The following is a 20,143-nucleotide window of genomic DNA, read 5'->3' as shown; positions in this document are numbered from 1 at the left end:
CTGCATAAATCACGGAGCAGTTGGAGATATAATTCACCAAGCTTCTTGATGCCGATATAGTAAGATTTTACAATAACGAATATGGTTTTCTGGAGAAATTTTTTTAATCATCTCCATTTTTCCATTTTGGTGTTTCTTATAGTCCTTCCTCTGTTTTCTTTGGGTCAAAGCCATTTTCATTCCATCAGACATGCCATCCTTTTTACGGAAGCAATTTCAGCAGTTTTAACACTTCAAATTTTAACTTATGAGAAGTCTACTCATGTCCCTCTGGGTCTTTCAGAGTCAGTATCTTTGTGCAGTTTCCTGGACTCATCAAATTTGCCCAAGTGCTTTGCTTGCAGATAGATGTGTATTGTTCAAGGAGATAAACGACTTAAGTAGAAAATTGATGGTTCACCTGTTGAAATTCTCTTGCGACTCCAGGCTGCCCTGGCAGGAGGCACCACCATGGTCATCGATTTTGCCATTCCTCAGAAAGGCAGCTCCCTCGTCGAGGCCTTCGAGACCTGGCGAAGCTGGGCTGATCCCAAAGTCTGCTGTGACTACAGCCTTCACGTGGCAGTGACATGGTGGAGTGACCAGGTGAACCACCCAGGGGTCCGATTTCTTCCACTTAGTCCCCTAGTGCTTGCTCTTACAAGATCAAGAAACTGGTAATGTCAAAACGTAAGAAATTGGGATGTTGGGTGCCTGGAAGTCAGAACTGGAAGGAAGACCTTTCACTGCATATTCCTTTTTGCCTTCTGAATTTTGAATCCTGTGAAGTATTGTCCATTTGTAAAACTAAAATTTTTAAAAATCATAGACAGACGATACGAAAATCCTTCATAATAATTCACAACAGCCTTCCCTAATATTTAATTAATGACATGTCATTTTAAGATCTCTCTTTTTCTCAACTTCCCCATTTCCAAACGATTTTAAAACAGTATTTTTCCACAGATTAGAATTTCAATTTGAAATGTTTAAATTTTGGAGAAAAACCAAGGAAATTCTCATTTAAAACTAGTTACTGCCATTCCCATTCTTGGCCCCTTTTCCCCCTCCTGTGCACTTGAAAGAGGAAGGGACAGCCCAGGAACGTTTTCAAGGCCTTCTCCAGCTGTCCCCTCACTCTCTCTGTGCTGCCCTGCTAATGTAACCACCTGCTCACATCATCTCGTAATGGAGCTTAAACCAGCCTTCCATATCTGCTAATTACTTAGGCCATGGCAGAAATGATAACATGGTTCAGGCAGGAAAGATAGTTTTGAGAGATGTTAAAATGTGTTCATTTCTCATATAAATTTTCATGAATACTTTAGAAGAAATTTTTACTTGTAATTTAAATCAACACTGCATTTTTCCACATTGGACTTAATTCAGAAATCTTTTTATCAGAAAGTGCTTACAAGGTGACTTTATTTGAAGTTACCCTGTAACTTGTACTTCTACCTCCCCCTAAAAATAGGGCTTTAGACACTAAGTTAATATAAAACGAGTAGTCAATCTTAAACGGATAGTTCAGCAAATATAACAGCAAGGTTTATAGTCCACAGCTAAAGTTAATTTTTCTACAAAAATGTTTAGGGCCTTCCTGCCTTCCTTCTTTCCTCCCTCCTTCCCTCCCTTTCTCCATCTCTTATTTTATAAAGTATAGCAAAAGTGATGATATTTGCTCTTACCAGTGCTTCTCACACTTAAATATGCAAATAGTTACCCAGTAAATACTGTTAAAATATGGATTTTGTTCAGTAAGTGTGTTAGTTTGCTAGGGTTGCTGTAATAAGTGCCATCAACTGGGAGGCTTCAACAACAGAAATTCATTGTCTCACAGTTCTGGAAACCAGAAGTCCAAGATCAAGGTGTGGACAGATCGGTTCCTTCAGAGAGTGGTGAGGGAGAATCTGCTCCATGCCTCTCCCCTTGCTTCTGGTGGTTTGCCAGCCATCTTTGATGTTCCTCAGTTTGCAGAAGCATCACCGCATCTCTGCCATCATCTTCTCATGGCATCGTCCCTGCGTGTGTCTGTCCAAATTTCCCCTTTTTATAAGGACACAGTCATATCGGATTACGGGCCATCCTAGTGACCTCATCTTAACTGCATCTGCAATGCCCATGTTTCCAAATAAGGTCACATTTGGTGTTGGAAGTTAGGAGTTCAACATATGAATTTGGGAGGACACATCAACTCATAACAGTAGATCTGCGTGGGGCCTGATATTCTGCATTTTGAGCAGGCTCCCAAGTGTGCTGATGCTGCTGGTTCGAGGACCACACTTTGGGAGTAGCAAGGCTTAAGTTCCTGTGCCTGAGAGTAGTGTCATGGGACGTACCAAAGATGCGGAAGACGGATGATTAATGAGGTCACTCTCAGAAAGACTCTTCTACTCAGGGAGTAATAGTTATTTCTTCTGAGCAATGCAGATCATAATCTCCTTTGGAAGCCCATTATGTGAATATGCTAATAATGTTTAGAGCATTTTTTCCCTAACAATAAAAATAATATACTCATGGTAGAAAATTCGAAATTAGAGAAAAATTTTAACAACAGCAACAACAATGAGGCACTCTATACTATGATCTGCCCTTGCTGTTGTCCCTTAACATGTTTTGAAGCTCATTCCATCATTTCAATGATGACCACTTTCAACACTTTGATTTTTTTTTATTCCTTTGTATATGTACTACGTATAACATATAGCAGCGGTCCCCAAATTTTTGGCACCAGGGACCAGTGCTCCTGTGGGAATCTAATGCCTGATGATCTGCGGTGGAGCTGAGGCGGTAATGCTAGCGCTGGGGAGCGGCTGCAAACACAGATGGAGCGTCGCCGGCTTGCCCACCGCTCATCTCCTGCTGTGTGGTTCAGACCCTAACAGGCCACGGACCAGTACCAGTCCACGGCCTGGGTATTGGGAACCCCTGACACATAACATACAGAAGTATATTCATTCATTCATTCATTCAGTTAACAGTTACTGAGTGACCACTATGCACTAGACACTGTTCTAAGATATGGCAGTGGACAAACCATACAAAGCCCCTGCTCTTATGGGGAAAACAGGCTATCAACAAATAAATAATATATCAATAGATAAAGCAAAATAAATTAATACGTCAATAGATAAAGCACCAGAGAGAAAAGCAAAGAAAATTAGTAAGGGAATATAGAGTGATGGAAGTGAGAACTTAACAAGTAATATTTTTATTTTTAAACTTTGCTGATTCAGTAGAAAAAGTTGCATCATTTTATTTTGCACTTTATAATCAGTAGGAAGGATAAATTTTTCTATATTAGTCATTTTTATTTACTGTTTGAATTGTTGGTAACATTTTTTACCTCCAATGTTAGAGTTTTTCTTATGAAGTTGAAAGAGCTTTTATCAAATAAGAGCAATAATCCTATGCCTGTTTTATTTTGTGTGTGTGTGTGTGTAACATGTAGAAGGAGTTCAAACAATTTGATTTTTTCTTTGAAGTTTTTACTCCTTATTAAGGCTTGAATTGCTAAGTCTCTGCAAGGGCAATCACTAATCTAGTTTTGACCTTAAGCAGCACTAAGCCCCCTAGGACCCGACTGGTCCAGCCTGTCACCTCCTCAGCACTGCCAGTGGGTGGATCTACATCCTTGACTTCCCCTATAAGAACTCCTATGTGGGTTTCAGATTCGAGCCCAAACACTCGCCTCACATTAGCTTTGATTCCGTCTAGAGACACAATTGCTTCTGTTGCTGCCAAATGGCTTTATCTTCATTTTCTAGAAAAATTTCCTCACATGGGGAAATAGATGTTGAGAATTTATATCTAAGTATAGAAATGGAATACCTTGGGGGAAACTATTAACTCTTTTATGATTTAAAAGTATTATATCAGTCTACAGCGATGTCACCCTGAACATGCCCTATCCTGTTTGATCTCAGAAGCTAAGCAGGGTCAGGCCTGGTAAGTACTTGGATGGGAGACCATCTAGGAAGACCAGGTGGTGTAGGCGTAAAAAAAAAGTATCAGTAGCAGTTCAGCAGATGAAATGGGCTCTAACATGCAGGAAAGATGAAGGCCTTAACTGCCTTTTTTCTGGAATTATGCTGTTGTCCTTATTTTACTTCTCTTCTGAATGCAGTGTTTTAGAGAATGTCAAAATTGTCTTTAAATTAAACGGAGACATTTTCTCGTTGTTGTTCTCTTTTAGGTTAAAGAAGAAATGAAAATCCTTACCCAGGATAAAGGTGTGAACTCTTTCAAGATGTTTATGGCATATAAAGATCTGTACATGGTGAGCGACAGGGAGCTGTACGCGGCCTTCTCTCAGTGCAAGGAAATCGGAGCGATTGCTCAGGTTCACGCAGAAAACGGAGACCTAATTGCAGAGGTGAGAAAATGGAGACCTAATTGCAGAGGTGAGCAGTTGCATTCCAGAACTTCTGCACAAACGGAAACGAACTTGACTTACAGTCGATTGGCCTGAGATGGGTAAACTCACTTAATGCACTGGGAGGAACTAATTTTCTGCGGGTTGGAAACACTGTGCCCGCTCTGAATTTTATTCAGGCGGTATATGCATTGAACTGAGGATTTCCCTTCTCCAAACCAGCTATTAGATCTGAAACACGTTTTATTATTAAAACACAAATATTTTTCTTTGCGTAGCCCAGCACTTTTTTGTTTTTCAGCTTTTGTTGTTGGTTTGGAATGGCCAAGTGTGGTCATCGGCTTAATCTGATGATTTAGGCAATGTAGGGAGCTGTTTAAAGCCCCACTCTTTTCAGAAGCTGGGTATTAAAATGTGCTCTGGAGGAGTCTAGAGGATACTTATTTTTCATATCAGTTCCATTATTAATACCCAGAGGGTGTGCCATCTGCAAGATTTAAAGAGCTCCCTCTTACCCTTTATATTAGCTGATTTTTTCCCTCCCTAGGCTCAGTTCCTATTAAAGTCAGTTAGACTGAGGCTCCGGGGCCAGAGGCAGCGGGATGTGATGAGAGGAGAGCGTGAGCTGTAACCTCAAACAGACCAGGGTTTACACTTGACTCTCCCTCTTCCTCTCTGTGTGACACCGGGCAAGTCATTTTCCATCCAGAGTCTTGACTTTCTGCCTTTTTCGTAAGGAAGAAATAACATTTTAAAGAGGAGAAATAACTGATCCGATATCAGTCAGTGGGTTGGGCGAGAGGGCACTGAAGACTGATTCAGTAAAAAGTAGCAGACTACATAACTACATAATGTAGTACCATGAGTCACTTCAACAAGGATCCAGTATAGGAGATTAGCATGTTTCATTTTATTTTGTTTGATCTGAACCAATAATAAGTCTTCAATATAAACACTGCTTTTCAAAGAATGTGATTAGAACTAATCTCGTATCTTTTTCACCTTTCAATCACAAGAATTGAAAAATATGTATATAAAAATTTACATATACTATCAGAATATTACATTTCTTTTTACCAAATACACTGTGTGTACACACACTTTCACATACACACATCTATATAAAACAGATCTAAAAGCCTGTCAGTGTATTTGTTTTACAATACAATAATGGCATTTGTCATGAGTAAACCTTCCCTGTACGTGTGTATATTCCTCCTGCCTTTTTAGGGAGCAAAGAGGATGTTGGCGTTGGGGATAACAGGCCCCGAGGGCCATGAGCTGTGCCGCCCAGAAGCAGTGGAGGCAGAGGCCACGCTGAGAGCCATCACCATCGCCAGCGCGGTGAACTGCCCTCTCTACATCGTCCACGTGATGAGCAAGTCCGCAGCAAAGGTGATAGCGGATGCGAGGCGAGATGGTAATTCCTGAGTTATATAACTTCTCTTCTAACTCCATATTAACTAAAGAGTGAGGTAAAATACCGGCGACCTCTCCTTTTCTAATGAAAAAGTTGTGCATGAATTTCCATTTTTTCTGTTTTCTTTTATTGTTGTGCGTGTCTATTTTTATTCTCTTTTTTGCTCATTTTCATGACTGCTTCTCTTCTTTCAGGTTATTTCTTCGCCATATTTGGAACCTCAAGACTTTTCCTTCAGCCCCGAGTCCTCACCTTTAACGCCACTAGCAGCCCATTTCCTAAGAAGCTCTCTCTTTCTCTTAGGCATCTCCGCTGTCCTTCCTCCTTGTAGCAGGGTAATGTAGAACACATAGTAGGTGCTTAACAAATTTCTTTTGAATTGGATTGATTTGTCTCATAGCAACTTGAGTGTTGTGCAGTTGAAGCAGTTATCCAAGTAGTATTTTTATGACAGTTATTTTAAGATCTTAAAACCAAAGTTATTTTTACTCCAAATCGCCTAATTGCCTACGTTCTTTAGTTTACTATGTAAATAGTCATCGTAAAAGAAAGAGAAAATCTCATTTTTTATTATTAAGATAGAAATTTATTTCTTCAGACATAACCATGAGTAGCCCAGGGTTGGCACGACAGCCTACAGTCGTCGTATTCCTCCCATCTTGTTGTTCCATGGGAAAATCTCCTGTTTTTAATAAGAATTGGGTAGAAAAATAATTGTATTTATTTGTCAGTACTGGTAAAGGAAGGATGAGAAACAAATCAGGTGAATTGTATTTGATGACTTTAGGCCGTCTGGGGATGGGCTGGTAGTTTCTATCATCTAACTTTTAGGAATCCGGATAATCAGAAATAGTCTTATAAATCATCCTGGGTTGTTTGTTTGTTTAAACTGAGACTGCCTGCATTTTTATAATATGAATTATAAAAACTATGAAAACATATTTGGCATGTCTGTAGTTGACACTAAAATAATTTTTTTCAAAATTGGTTCTTGTTGAATGAAGGTTCAATTAAGGATTTTGTTCTAGCCAAATGCATTTTTAAAATGTAATCCATCAATATCTTGTGTTAAGAATAAACTCAGTTTCACAGGGAGTTAATAAGGTCTTACTGCCAACCATTCTGGTTACTTTTCCTCCCTTCCCCCATATAATGTAATTTCAGTATAGAAGAGCACAATCCTTTGAAAATAAAATACAATTTTAAAGTTAGAGCATTAAGTTTTTGCCACCAGATGGCGCTGTTGCTAACGCTATGAAATTGTTCTGTCATTTTGTGCTTTCTAAGTACTATATCACATGCTAGAGCCTATCAGTTAAGTCCATACTATCAGCATATGATTTAAGAAACAGTAAATTCAGCAAAAATGGTCACTTTTAACCTACCATCAAGTTACAATTTCGACAGTTCTGTCAGGAAACAGTTTCTTGATCTTGGGTATTTAATTTGCACTGGGATAGAATTCCATTAGAAGCAGAGTAAGAGTTTAGGGAAAGTTTTGGAATGTGAACCATAGGCAGAAAACTCAAGTATGGATATTTTTATTTTATTTTAAGTTATTTTTTAATTTAACTTTATTTCTTGAATATGTAAAACATTTACATGGCCCAAAAGTCAAAATTATATATTGAGAATGTATTCTCAAGAGCATTTGAGATCTTGCTCCCTGGTAGATGTCTTCAGTTTGGCTCAAAAAACTCTTATTAAAAGAAAAGAATATAGTCTCAGTCACATTCTTCCCTAGTTCCTTCATTCTACACCCCATAAGTAATTATTTTTTATTAATTTATTTCTGGCCTATCTTTATAGTGTTTCTCTTTACCAAAAGAAAGAGTATATGTATATTCTAACTTCTTTTTCTTTCCCGCACGAAAGGTAAAATACTATACAGAGTGTTCTCTATATCGCTTTTTTTTTCTTACTCGAAAATATGTCCTAAAGGTCAGCTCATATTAGGTAAAGAGACTTTTCATTCTTTTTCTCAAATGCAGAGTATACCATTGTATTTGTTCAACTACTCCCTAATGATGGATATTTCGTTTGTTTCCAATCTTTAGCTATTACAAATAAAACCACAGTGATGGCCACATGCATATGCTATTTCATGTTTGTGGAGGGTGTGTTAGTTTTCTGTTGCTGCTCTAACAAATTACCACAAACTTAAAGCAACACAATTTATTGTCTTATAGCTCTGGAGGATCTTATAGCTGCACCAGGGTGTCGGCAGGGCTGTGTTCTTTCTGGAGGTTCTATGGGGAATCCCTTTCTTTGCTTTTCCAGCTTATAGTGACCACTTAAATTCCTTGGTTCAAGTCCCTACCTCCATCTTCAAAGCTAGCAATGGTGGGTAGAGAACACAGCATTATTCTGATCTCCTTGTCACCTCTCTTCTACTTTAAGGATCCTTGGATTACGTTGAACTCATTCGATTAATTCAGGATAAGCTCTCTGTCTCAAGGTCAATAATTTAATTGCAATCATGAAGTCCCTTTTGCCATATAGGGTAACATATTCATAGGTAATGGGGATTAGAATGTGGGGCACCATTATTCTGCCTACCACAAAATTCTGTCCTCAGGGTAGAGTCCTATAAGCGTGACTGCTAGTTCAAAGGGTAGATGCATATGCACCTTTTGGATGTTGCTAAATTCCTTTCCAAAGGGATTATAAATATGGAATATTTGAAATGTCACCCCAGATGTTCTAGTTGAGTCAAACTTATTGTACAAGCACTGGTGAGAATACTCCAATGCACAGTTGTCAAAGAGGCATCAGATCTCGCAGGGGAAATTAGCACGAGAGATTTCCTGCCCCTAGCATGTGACCCCTTGCATGTGATCAAGGCATGTAATCAAATAGGAACTTGAAGGGAGCATGGGAGGGTGGGACATAAACAGCACCAAACCTCCCACATGGTGACAAACCAGCCAACCCAAGGGCAGATCCCTGGGGAGTACAGAGGGACAAGACTAAAGTGACCTTTTACAGAAGATTCATTTACTCCACTTGCACTCATTTATTATCTAACATAGTTTCTGAGCATAAAAGAGCAATACAGATCTATTGATTGTTATCCTTTTTAAATAAGAAACAGATTTATAATATGAACATTTCCTATCCGTAAATTCCTTTGCCAGGCCAGCTTATCATCTAGGGTCTTGCCACTCGAAGTGTGGTCTCCAGAATGCAGTGTCAGCATCCCCTGAGAGTTCGTTGGAAATGCATAACCTTGGACCCCATCCCAGACCCAGTGAATCAGATTATGCTAGAACCCCAGGTGATTCATATGCATATTAAAGCTCAGAGTCACTGTACCAGCAGGCACAAAAGATAACCAATTATTAATTGTCTCTATTGTAGTTGCCTGGAAATACAAATGCTGTTAAGTTTGATTTTATTGTTGAATTGCCAGCTGTATACCCAGAAGATAACAGCATGAGAGTTAATGATTATAACAACCAACATTGTCAAGTGCTTAATGTGTGCCTGGCACATATTTTAACAGTATATCTCATTTCAGGTTTTATTATATATCATCTCATCAATGTATTTTAATATACATTATCATTTTTAATTGTCATAACAATGCTTCTAGCTAAATTTTATCACTGTTTTGTGATTGATGAAATTGGGCTTGGGAAAGTTTAGTAAATTAAGTCCAAGATCACTTTACTAGTAAGTGCTAAATAAACCTGGGATTCAAACTCAAGTCCCTCTGACCCCAGAGCCCTGATTTTTGGTTACTGTCCATTCTGTTCAAGAGGAGATCTGTTCAAGAAGAAAGTTTACAAAGTTGGGAAACATGAATACCAAGTTTATAGGTAATTGGGTTTTTTACCTTATATTTAAAATTTTTATTTAAAACACTGTCATTTTGTTATTATTTATTAACATTATTAAAAGAAAAACCCATACCAGGAATAGAAATGATCGAGAATGTATTCAGTGGAAAGTGAACATCCTCTTTCTCCCTCAGCTCAGTCCTAGAACTAGTGGTTTTTCACTATATCTATCTTTAGTTCTTTGGTGATTACCTCCAAAATTCTAAACCATAAATTTATAAGTAGAGGCTTATAATTGTTGACAGCATCACTTGACTCTGAACTGTGAAAAATGAGCCATTTGGCTTATGTAAGTCTTTTACCTCCAGAGTTTTGTTAGCAATAATTGTCACTTCAAATAATATTAATTACATTTATGTGTTTTTCGGCTATTATTTTTAGAGATATCTCTTTATTCTCAACTATGTTGAAAAGGGGATGTAGAGGCTCTGTATTACCCTCTTTGCTCCTCCTGACTTCTATCAACTCTATATTATCTTTATACAAACAGAAATTACAGTTGGCTCTGTAACTATAATTAGGTCTTCCATGCTTTGTCTATAGGTTAAGTCTACAATTTAGAACTGTTTCAACATGAAACTGTGGAAATATTCTTCTTTGTAGAAATGATTAGTGAGAAGAGAATCTCAGAAATCTATATCACTAAATTGAAATGCAAACTCGTATTATTTAAATGAACTCTTGGAAAAGCAATTGCCAAGTGTTAAAGTCAAATGTGTTTCCTTTTCTGCACTCCAATAAGGTTTAAAGCAGACCTTAGTTTAGTTTGTTACATATTTAGGCCATTATTGTCTAGTAAAGTTTTTTTTTTCCCCTTGGAATTTTTCCAATTAGCTTTTTTGAAAATAGGTTCAGAAAAGAAACATATGCCTTCTTTACCATATATGAAGATTTTAGCTTCATCACACTTTCTATTGATTGAAATCAGCTCTTCTTTCAGAGATTCTTTTTGGGAGGAGAGTTTTCTGACCTTCTGTATTTTTGGATAGTTGCTTTTCAAGCCTACTGTAGAGCTGTCATCCTAGGATTTCCTTTCACAGCATCCTAGATTAGATATACTGTTTCTTGGTTCCCATATCTCCTCTCCTTTTCTTGGAATTACCTTGAAGAATCTCAAATAATTTTTTTAAGGAAGAATGTTGAAAGGTAAATTTTCTGATTCCTTGCCCTCAAGCTCGTTCAGCAGCTTGAATGGGCACAGAATTCTAGGTTCAGAATTATTTTCTTCTGGCATCCAGGGTTACTGATAAACAAGCAAATGCCAACAAAATTCTTGTCATTTTGTCACTAACTTTATTCACCACATGGAAGATTTTTGTATTCCCTCTTCATTTTAGAAGTTCAGAAACTTTATTAAGACTATATTTAGCAGTAAACCTTTTAAAAATTCACCTTCATTTTCAGGGGCCTGTTTCAATCTGAAAACTGATCTTTGATTCTGAAAATTTTTTCTTCTATTATTTCTTTTATATTAATTTTCTCTGTTCCTTCTCTTGGAAGTCCCCTATCAGACCTCTTAAATTAATTTTGCATTTACCCTTAACTATTTCACCTTAAAAAAATTTTTTTTTAATTTCGTTCTGTGTTTTAGGAAAGGATTTTGTTTACTTCTTCTGCCCTTGTAATAACCATTTGTTTCGGTAATCATATTTTATTCACAAGAAAACTTTCTTGTTTTCTGATAGCTTTTTTTCTCCCCACAGTTGCTTAGTTTTCTATTGTTTTATTTTAATGGATACATTATCTTCTTGATCCCTACAAATACTGATGGAAATTTAAAAAAATTCTTCCATTTTCTGGATTATCCCTGGTTTTTGCTTAGTCAGTTTTTCAGTTTTTTTTTTTTTTTAAACATCTTGGCCCTTCTCTTCATGTTTGTTTTTTCTTCAAATGTCTGGTGATCCTAGACTGTTCATATTCAAGCCTAGACAGTTCGGGTGGTTAAAATAGGGAGCTGTGTAGACTTTTTCTGCTGCTTTGTAGGCCTATTTCTTGAGCAGGCCCAGCCCTCAAGGAGAGTGTTGACTGTGAGCTTCGTAAATTTAAATGGGGCACAGTCACCGGTGAGCTCTAATGTCAGGTGCGGGGGCTTCGCTCTGTAGCAGCAATACCACCTTAGCAAGCTCTATTTTCCAGGCAGAGTTGGGGGTGTGTGCTAACTGTCCCCATTTCCTCCCCTTCCTCTCAAGTGAACTGCCCCTTTGCACCCCAGGAAGAACATTTTTCATGAATCCCTCTCCTCCTTTGAGTTCAGGTGTAGCTCTCTCTTCTTTCCTTTGTGAGCTATTGCCATCTCGTCTGCTTTCTGGCTTCCTGAAATCTTTCAAAAACTCTGGTCAGCCACGGTTCCTCCTTCATTTTCAACACAGCTGTGGCTTTTGTACATCTTCACCAGGGTTTCTATATGAACTCGGGAGGAAGAGACAGGAATGTGGGTTTAGTTCACCAACTTTAATTCAAAGCTTGAGGTTTCCCTGTGTTTGTACCTTGATATTTTCTTTTAGCATTCAGATAAAAAGTAAAAAGCAAGTTACAGGAAAAAAAAAATAAAGCTTTCACATTCAAGCCATCGAAAGCCAGTTTGCAAGAAATTTCAATATCATGTTTATTTCGAGTCTTAGTTAATCCAAGTTGAGAAACTAGAACTAGGTTGGTTCCCATCCTTCCTGTGAGAAGCCACTTTTGCAAAAATAAGGCAAGAATATGAGAAGGCTGTCTCTAGAGTGTTATCTTTTTCTTCCATAAGCAGGATCTGCTCTTTTGTCCAACGTATAAAGTTGGACATACCAGCTGTAATTGTGTCACAAATAGAAGTTCCAGTCTGCCTGCCGCAGACCCCTTTCACTCACCACAGTCTGGTCTTTTTCCAAATAGTATATCTGTCAATATCTCATTGACTTCAGTGACACTTTTTATTTTGGTTTGGGTGGTTTTAGTTAAACACGTTCCTTTTCTGCACATATTGGTATGTGGAATTATTAAAGTCTTTTAAAAAATATATTATTCACCTCTCCTCTGCACCTCCCCATAGAACCTGCTCTTGTTCAGATGATTCACTATTTTTCTACACATGGATTCACTATTTTTCTGGTGTTTTGCTTAGAATAGTGGTGATTTTTCTCAGCAACTTACCTGTTGCTCTATTTGGTGTATATCTGTTATTTTTGTTTCCCAATTATGATTGAAATTTTCAAGATTTTTTTTTTTAGTTTCTAGTTTAACTTGTTTTAACTTGTCTTAATAAAATTCAACTCTATTTTATATTCATCTTCCTGTCTCTAGGGTATAAATATGACTCTCATTTGAACTTATTAAAAAGTTTTCTTTATACTTTTTATTTTAAAAAGTTATTGAACATCAGATATATGCTAGACACTGTGCTCTAGACTTCGGATTTGCAAAGATGATTAAGACAGTTTTGGTTCTCAAGTGGCTTACAGTGAAGTGGTCTGTGTTGTGGTTGGGTTTTCTTTGTTTGATGTGCTTTGGTTTCGGTTTTGGTTTTCCTTATTGTAGAAAGCTTTATTTTCCAGGCTAATTGCTGTAACATAGAAATTTCTCTTGCAGAGAGGTTTTAGATGTCCAATTTTCCATTTTATTTGAACTCCGCCCCCATATATTCCTCTTGTGTTTAGGGATAAGGGGGAGAAAGGGCCACGCAGCGAGCGACCATTCTCTCCCTATGTGGTCGTGTGGGCCATGGCTTGTTAGTGCCGAGTAAGAGTCAACCAAATCTCATCGACACGAGTATGATGAACTGATTGACGCTGTTCCTGAGGAACGATTAATGTGTGGCTGAGTTGAGGTGGATTTGAATCTCAGGCTTTCTCTTTTTCTTCCTTGTACATATGCATCTGAATATCCCCTTGTATTTTTAATTTAGAACAAGATGATTTACCTTATATCCAATTACAAATAAGTTGAAAACTGACCTTTTAAAAACATTTTTTTTAGAGTAGAATGGTGTAAACATAATGAAACTAACGTTCGTGGGATGTATTAGTTTGCTGGGACCGCTGTAACACAGCACCACAGGCCGGGTGGCTAAAAACAACAGAAATTTATTTTCTCACAATTTTGGAGTCTAGACGTCTGAGATCGAAGTGTTGGCAGGGTTGGCGTTTTCCGAGGGTAGGGAAGAAAGGCTGTGTTCCAGGCCTCTCTCCTGGCTTGTAGATGGCCGTCTTCTCCCTGTGTCTGCACATAGCCTTCCCTCTGTGTGTGTCCAAATTTCCTCTTCTTTTAAGTATCCCAGTCATATTGGATTAAGACTCACACTAATGACCTCACGATAACGTAATTACCTCTATAAAGGACACTATCTCCAATACAGTCACGTTCTGAGATAATGGGGGTTAGGACTTTAACATGTGAATTTTGGCAAGGGACATAATTCAGTCCAAATCATGAAGTGACTCAGGAAGATACTAGGTACTTTCATATACATTAATTTATTTAATCTTCACAAAATTGCCATACCGGGGGAACATTGTGATCCCATTTCATAGATGGGAAAAACTGAGACTAAGGACTCATCTTGCTCAAGGTCACCAACTAAAAAGTGGCAAAATCAGGATTCAAACTGAAACCTGTGTGATCTACTCTGTTATGCTCCTTCTATGTATTTTCCTTCTCAATTATTTTCTTCCTTTGTAAATGCAATATTTTGAATCAAAATGGAGCCCAGGAAAAATTAGTTTTATGAACGTGTTTGGCTTTCTGTTCCGCAGCCAGTGTTTCTACTCCTAGTTACCTGTGCCAGCATCTCGGTGTCTTTCAACCTTCTCTCACGGGTCTCGGGACTCGATTCAGTGCTGCGCCCAAATCCAGACAAGGCATTCACATCTGTTCCATCACTCTCATCTAATAAACGGGTTGTCTGGTGAGGAGGGAGTTTGAGTTGTTTAGACATGTTGCATTATTTGGAAATTTTTAGAAGCTCCCAGAGGGCAAAAATCCTTTAAGTAGGAGATTGCATCATAAGTGCAGAGTCTTTTCTGTTTATGAGAGAAAGAAGGAGAAGACATGTATGGGTAGACAGGATACAATGTAATGTGAAACTTGCTAAGATGGGGGAGGAGATTAATGATGAAGATGTACTCTCTCCCAAGAGTTGTTGAAACCATCTGGTCTCAAATGTAATCAGGAGAGTACCAGATGAGGACAGATAGTGCACTTTTCATTACCAACCTGCTAAGCGTAGTAAATGAAACCAGTAAGTGAAATTGGAAAATTGCTCAGCCACATCCACAAATAGCTTGTGGTTGACTTAAACATTTAAAGATACATGCTCTTCACCAAGAAATGAAAAAGGAGGACACTTTTCTTAGTAACATAGCGCATATGTATGATATGCTAGCAGAGTATTAGGATTCTAATTCTGGTGTACCTCTGACTACCCCTGTGTCTTGGGCAAGTTGGTCTTGTTGAGTATCAATTTCATCTGTCAAATCAGCGTGAAGGTAGCCGTGAAGATCAAATGAGATATACGACCTTCAAACAATAATAGCAAACTATAGAGTGCTGTATATATGTTAGCTATTTTTATTATTGCTTTATTTTTAGCCCAAATCTAACAGAACCCACAGTTACGCTGAATTATTCAGTTTGAGTCTCCAATTTATGGGTTCTCCAAGCTCCTTGGTTTCTTTCCCCTTTTTACTCCTTGCATACTGTTTCGTCCTTTGAAATTACCTTAAAACCATTGTGAAACATGGGGAAGGGCAGTTAGGAATTTTTACTCTTTCGTTTTTCAATTTTTTTTTTTTGTATTTATGGATGCTTAATTTGCAGATATTTACAGAGAGACAGTTGAAAATAGCCCAGTCAACGAAGAGCTCGTGGTGTGTACCAAAAAGCAGCTGTCACATTTTAAAGGAGCTGAGCCCTTCGGAGGAAATTACCTGTTATCTGGTTTCAAAACAGTCCTGGCAGGCTCTTGGTAGATGCTGACACATTTAATCTTTCCTGAGTGCTATTAAAATTGTAGAACTTTTGGAACAGTATTCCCATATCACCTCGATGAGCCAAATGATTGAATAGAATAGGTGATAAGGACCTTTCCTCTGTGATGAAGCACCACGGAAAATCCTGAGTTGGCAATTTGTAAAGTGATTGCTGATCACATCTCCCAAGTTTCTCATTGTCCAAGCATCTGTAAGAAGTTCTCTTGGAATAGGAAGATCCCTCTGTGCAAATAACATATTGTGTCCACCCTGCTATTTCTCCAGCAAATAATACATTACTTCTTAGTTCATATTAAAAATGATTGCTTCTTGTCCCACACACCCGAAAGATACTAATGGTATTTCCTCTTTTCTGGGACTTGGGCAGTAAGGCACAGGAATGGGATGGGATTCACCCCGTGTGTGTGCGTCAAGAAAGCGAAGGATCTTAGCAGTGGCTGAGTCCCTGGAGAGCAACTTTTATTGACCACAGTCTGATATTTGGTCACTTAAGAAGCACAATTAGGCTTCAATAAACCTTGCTTTCATGGTTTTTCAAATTTCTAGGCTAGTTAGAGGACAGTGGCTAGTTTGGGGGAGGAACAGTCTTTGAGATAATAGGGTGCTGCATTCCAATTTAATATGACTCAGGCAGCTAGTGGCCATCCACTGTCAATACTCCCTGAGGAAATCAGTTAATTTCAGTTATCTATCAAGATTTAAACTAAAATCTGGCATCCGATTAACCAGAGTGAACTAATTTGGTATGCCAGCATCTCTACTCTGCACTCTCTTTTATGACTGCTTGGATACGATCAGGTGGATGGATGCCAGGGAATCTGTTATCCTGACAAATGCTAATCAGAGGTAGGATTCTGATTTTAAATTCAAATTCACTATGCGCTATTAACTTTTCTAACATTGCATGTGCTTTTGATGACCTCATTTGCATGATTTTTAAAATATGCATTTCTGATTACAATTTTATCTGAGTGTTCTTTTATTTAATATGTTTTTAGAGGAAGTTTTTCTTTCTTAAATGTGTGAAAAGAGTATCAATCTATTTGCAGCAGAGATACACCGAAGTTGAACACCATATGACAATGTGATAATTGTCATCAGAGTAATATGCATAGCAGTTAGGACCACTAGAGTTAAATGTATGGATTCGAATCTTACCTCCTCTACTCTGTCTATATAAAGTGCATGTAATGTAACTGTAGAGAAGTGATTTAAGCCCATAAGCTTTATCCTTATCTTTTAATGGAGATAATAATAACATTTCCTAGAGTGGGCTTTGAGAAGATTTCATTAGAATGGCACATGTATCAGCCAGCTTTTGCTAGGTTACAGCACAGTAACAAATGAATCAAAAGTATTATTGGCTTACGGTTACAGAGATTTAATTCTCATTCGTACTCGTGTCCGTTATGGGTTGGCTCTGACTCTGCTCCATATTCTCTTTGTTCTGAGACACAACCGAAGGAGCAGCCTCTGCTGGTCTCATGACAGAGGGAAAAATGGGGATGGCAAAACTTATTGTGGTGTTAACGACTTCTGCTTGGAAGCAGCACATATCACTTCCGTTCATATTTGATTGGCCAAAGTAAGCCACGTGGCCAAGTGTAATATCAGCAAGAGTGTACAATCATCTACCATAACATGCAATGCACATTTATTGGAACACAGTAAATGCTCAACAAACAGTATTTTTTATTTTTCAATCCTGCTCACAAAAGGTTTAGGATTCATATTATACTTTGCAAAGACAGAAAAGACTAATATTTGTGTGTTTGTCAGATGGTTCTTTTAAGAGCAAATTAAGGTGCCGTACGCTTCCTTTTAACTTCCCAGGGAAGGTGGTCTATGGAGAACCCATAGCGGCGAGCCTGGGCACAGATGGCACTCACTACTGGAATAAAGAATGGCACCATGCAGCCCACCATGTTATGGGTCCACCTTTACGACCAGACCCTTCAACTCCTGACTACCTCATGAATCTATTGGCTAAGTAATCATTTAGCAGATGACTGTGAAGTGTTTTACCAAAATCAGGTGTTGTTCGAGTCTCAGGTTTGAGTATAGGAGATCTTGTCTTACCATTTGCACCTTCCATTCATCTCCTAGTATTCTGTTGTACTTGACCCGATAGGCCCTGGGGACTGGCCCTCATCTGGAAACCAAAAGGCATTAGCTTAGTTATGTTATGATATAGTGTGAAATTCTCTCCTGGACACAGAGAAAGCAAATCATTTTTATTGAAATTATTCTCTCTTCTGGATTTTTCCTTGTCTTTTCTCTTATTGCCTAGAGCCAGATCTCTATATTATGCTTTATTTTTATCATTCAGAATATTCTTGAATTCTTTCTATGTGGATATAACTTGGGAACCAAATTATGGCTGTGGGGATGGGAAGGCAAACTCTGACCTTCAGTAGATTATCTTCGTGAAAGGTCATCCAAATTATCTTCAGAGACACTACTTTCTGAGAGGTTATGATATTTTTCTTTAGAATTACACCATTCACAGACACCCTGACACCCTGGATTGATACTCAGATCCAAGTTAACAAAGAGCTTTTCACAATAGACTGTACAAGAGCCTTCAGTCTCCTTCCTTCCTTCTTTTTTTTTTTTTTTTAATGCCTACAGCACCTGGTCTTCCTAGATTCGTAGGTGGTCTCCCATCCAAGTACTAACCAGGCCTGATCCTGCTTAGCTTCCGAGATCAGACGAGATCGGGCACGTTCAGGGTGCATGGCCATGGAGTCTCTTTCCTTCTTTACACTTCTACATCCCCAAGATCATTCACCAGCCAAAGCAGGATTCCTGTCACTGATGACATTAACACCCTTAGCCAGTGTCACATCTCTGCTCATCACAACATTTGGCCAGGGGGACAATGTCCTGGATGACCTGCCTCTGTTCACGTGGTCACTGTAGTTCATTGGTATGTAGTACTCTGCTCACAAGAAACTTTCACTTATATTATTGCCAGCAATTCTGAAATACTTGTCGTCAAGTATATATAATTATCAATTTCTAAATGAGAAACTGAGCATTGGACAAGCACATAATCACAGTGGTACTGAGCCTAGAACCTCCAAAAGTGCTTTCTGGAATAGAAATGGGGGTGGGTGAAATATGTACTTGAAAAAGCTACTCGTTTTCCGTTGCAGTTTTCTGACTTTCAGTTGAGAAGGGGGTCAGGAGACCAGGAAAGGGTATGGTGGTTTCCTCCTGACCTATTCCCCATCACTCTCTTGTGTTTTTCTTCTGCAGTGACGATCTAACCACAACAGGCACTGACAACTGCACTTTCAACACCTGCCAGAAAGCTCTTGGGAGGGACGATTTTACAAAGATTCCCAATGGGGTGAATGGCATTGAGGACCGGATGTCAGTAGTATGGGAAAAAGGCGTGGTGAGTTTCATGAGATACAGACTGTTTTGCCTAATTCTTCTGCCAGGATCCAGCCTGTTTTAGGGGTAGTAAACTTTCACAGAGAAGATTTTTGATTGTTTTTACTAGAGTGGAAACTGGGAATGCGACACCATCACCACTGCCACCCCCACCCCCAGGATAATCGTTTTTTTCTCTGCGTGATTTAGTTTAGAGGATGTGTTATGCCTTTTTGATGCATTTAGATTGGGTGCCAATGTAGAGTCTTATTCTTTGAAATGTTATAGCCCTTCTACATGATTCCTCATGTTCTTAAATCCCAGTTCCTTGTATGTCACTGGTATAAATTCTTGGAATGATTGAAAATATGTGAAGGCTTTTTATTATGTTCATGTAACCTTTTCGTGAAATCTCTGTAGATGTCCCCTTTTAGAACCCTTGGATGTCATATTTTTAAAATCGCTGCATGAGGGCGCATAAATAAGAATTAAAAATCTAGAAAGAGATATTTTCGATTCCTACGATTTAAAAATTTCTCCCTGAGGATGGAGGAGAATCAAATAGCTGAATGTTCGTATTAACCTCTCTAGCCAGTTTACATGGATAGATGTGAAGATCAGTAGGGACACCTGCCTGGTAAGACCTGAGGTCCCCAATTTCATGCCATTCACACCCATCTCCTAGGATCCCTCCCTTAAATGACACATGAATCACATCTCATTCTTCAGAATCCCCTACGCATACCACCCACATCTAACTCTCATTATTTACCAGATCTTGTCAATTTTATTTCCAAACGCCTTCTTATTTCCATCTTTATATCCACCACTCTGCTTTGGGGCCTATCGATTGTTGGAACTTCTGCAGTCGTCCCCACAGCTGGTGTCCCTGCCTCTGGTCTCACTCGCAACAATCTATTCTATGCTCCAGTACCAGAGTCACCTTTCGAAAATGAAGGTCTGTTCATGATACCTTCCTCTCTAAAACCCTTTCATTTTCTCCATGACTTCTATGATGATATTTGAACAATTAATTTACATGTAAAGATCTTCAAAACATCTCTGTAGCCCCGTCTTCTACTAATCATTCTCTTCACACCCCCTTTTCCTCTACCCTAACTCTCACCATCCCCGATGACTTCTCTTTCTCTTTCTCTTTTCTTGTATTTCCTTGATAACA

General features: G+C 38.5%; 1 protein-coding gene and 1 pseudogene across 1 annotated transcript in view; both read left to right on the top strand.

Annotated features, from left to right (window-relative positions):
• Nucleotides 1–20,143, top strand: part of DPYS (dihydropyrimidinase) — a 54,217-nt gene that overhangs the window by 1,090 nt on the left and 32,984 nt on the right. Inside the window, exons 2-6 of the mRNA XM_011373285.1 lie at nt 427–585; nt 4,175–4,354; nt 5,585–5,774; nt 17,416–17,572; nt 18,844–18,985. Of these exons, the coding sequence (XP_011371587.1) occupies nt 427–585; nt 4,175–4,354; nt 5,585–5,774; nt 17,416–17,572; nt 18,844–18,985 (828 nt within the window). The remainder of the gene's footprint in view (nt 1–426; nt 586–4,174; nt 4,355–5,584; nt 5,775–17,415; nt 17,573–18,843; nt 18,986–20,143) is intronic.
• On the top strand, nt 3,858–3,976 carry LOC111747441 (annotated as a pseudogene).

The sequence above is a fragment of the Pteropus vampyrus genome, unplaced genomic scaffold (genome assembly GCF_000151845.1).
Source record: "Pteropus vampyrus isolate Shadow unplaced genomic scaffold, Pvam_2.0 Scaffold222, whole genome shotgun sequence".
Classification (NCBI taxonomy): domain Eukaryota; kingdom Metazoa; phylum Chordata; class Mammalia; order Chiroptera; family Pteropodidae; genus Pteropus; species Pteropus vampyrus.
The sequence above is the reverse complement of the archived record's forward strand: the minus strand, read 5'-3'. Positions and strand labels throughout refer to the sequence as shown.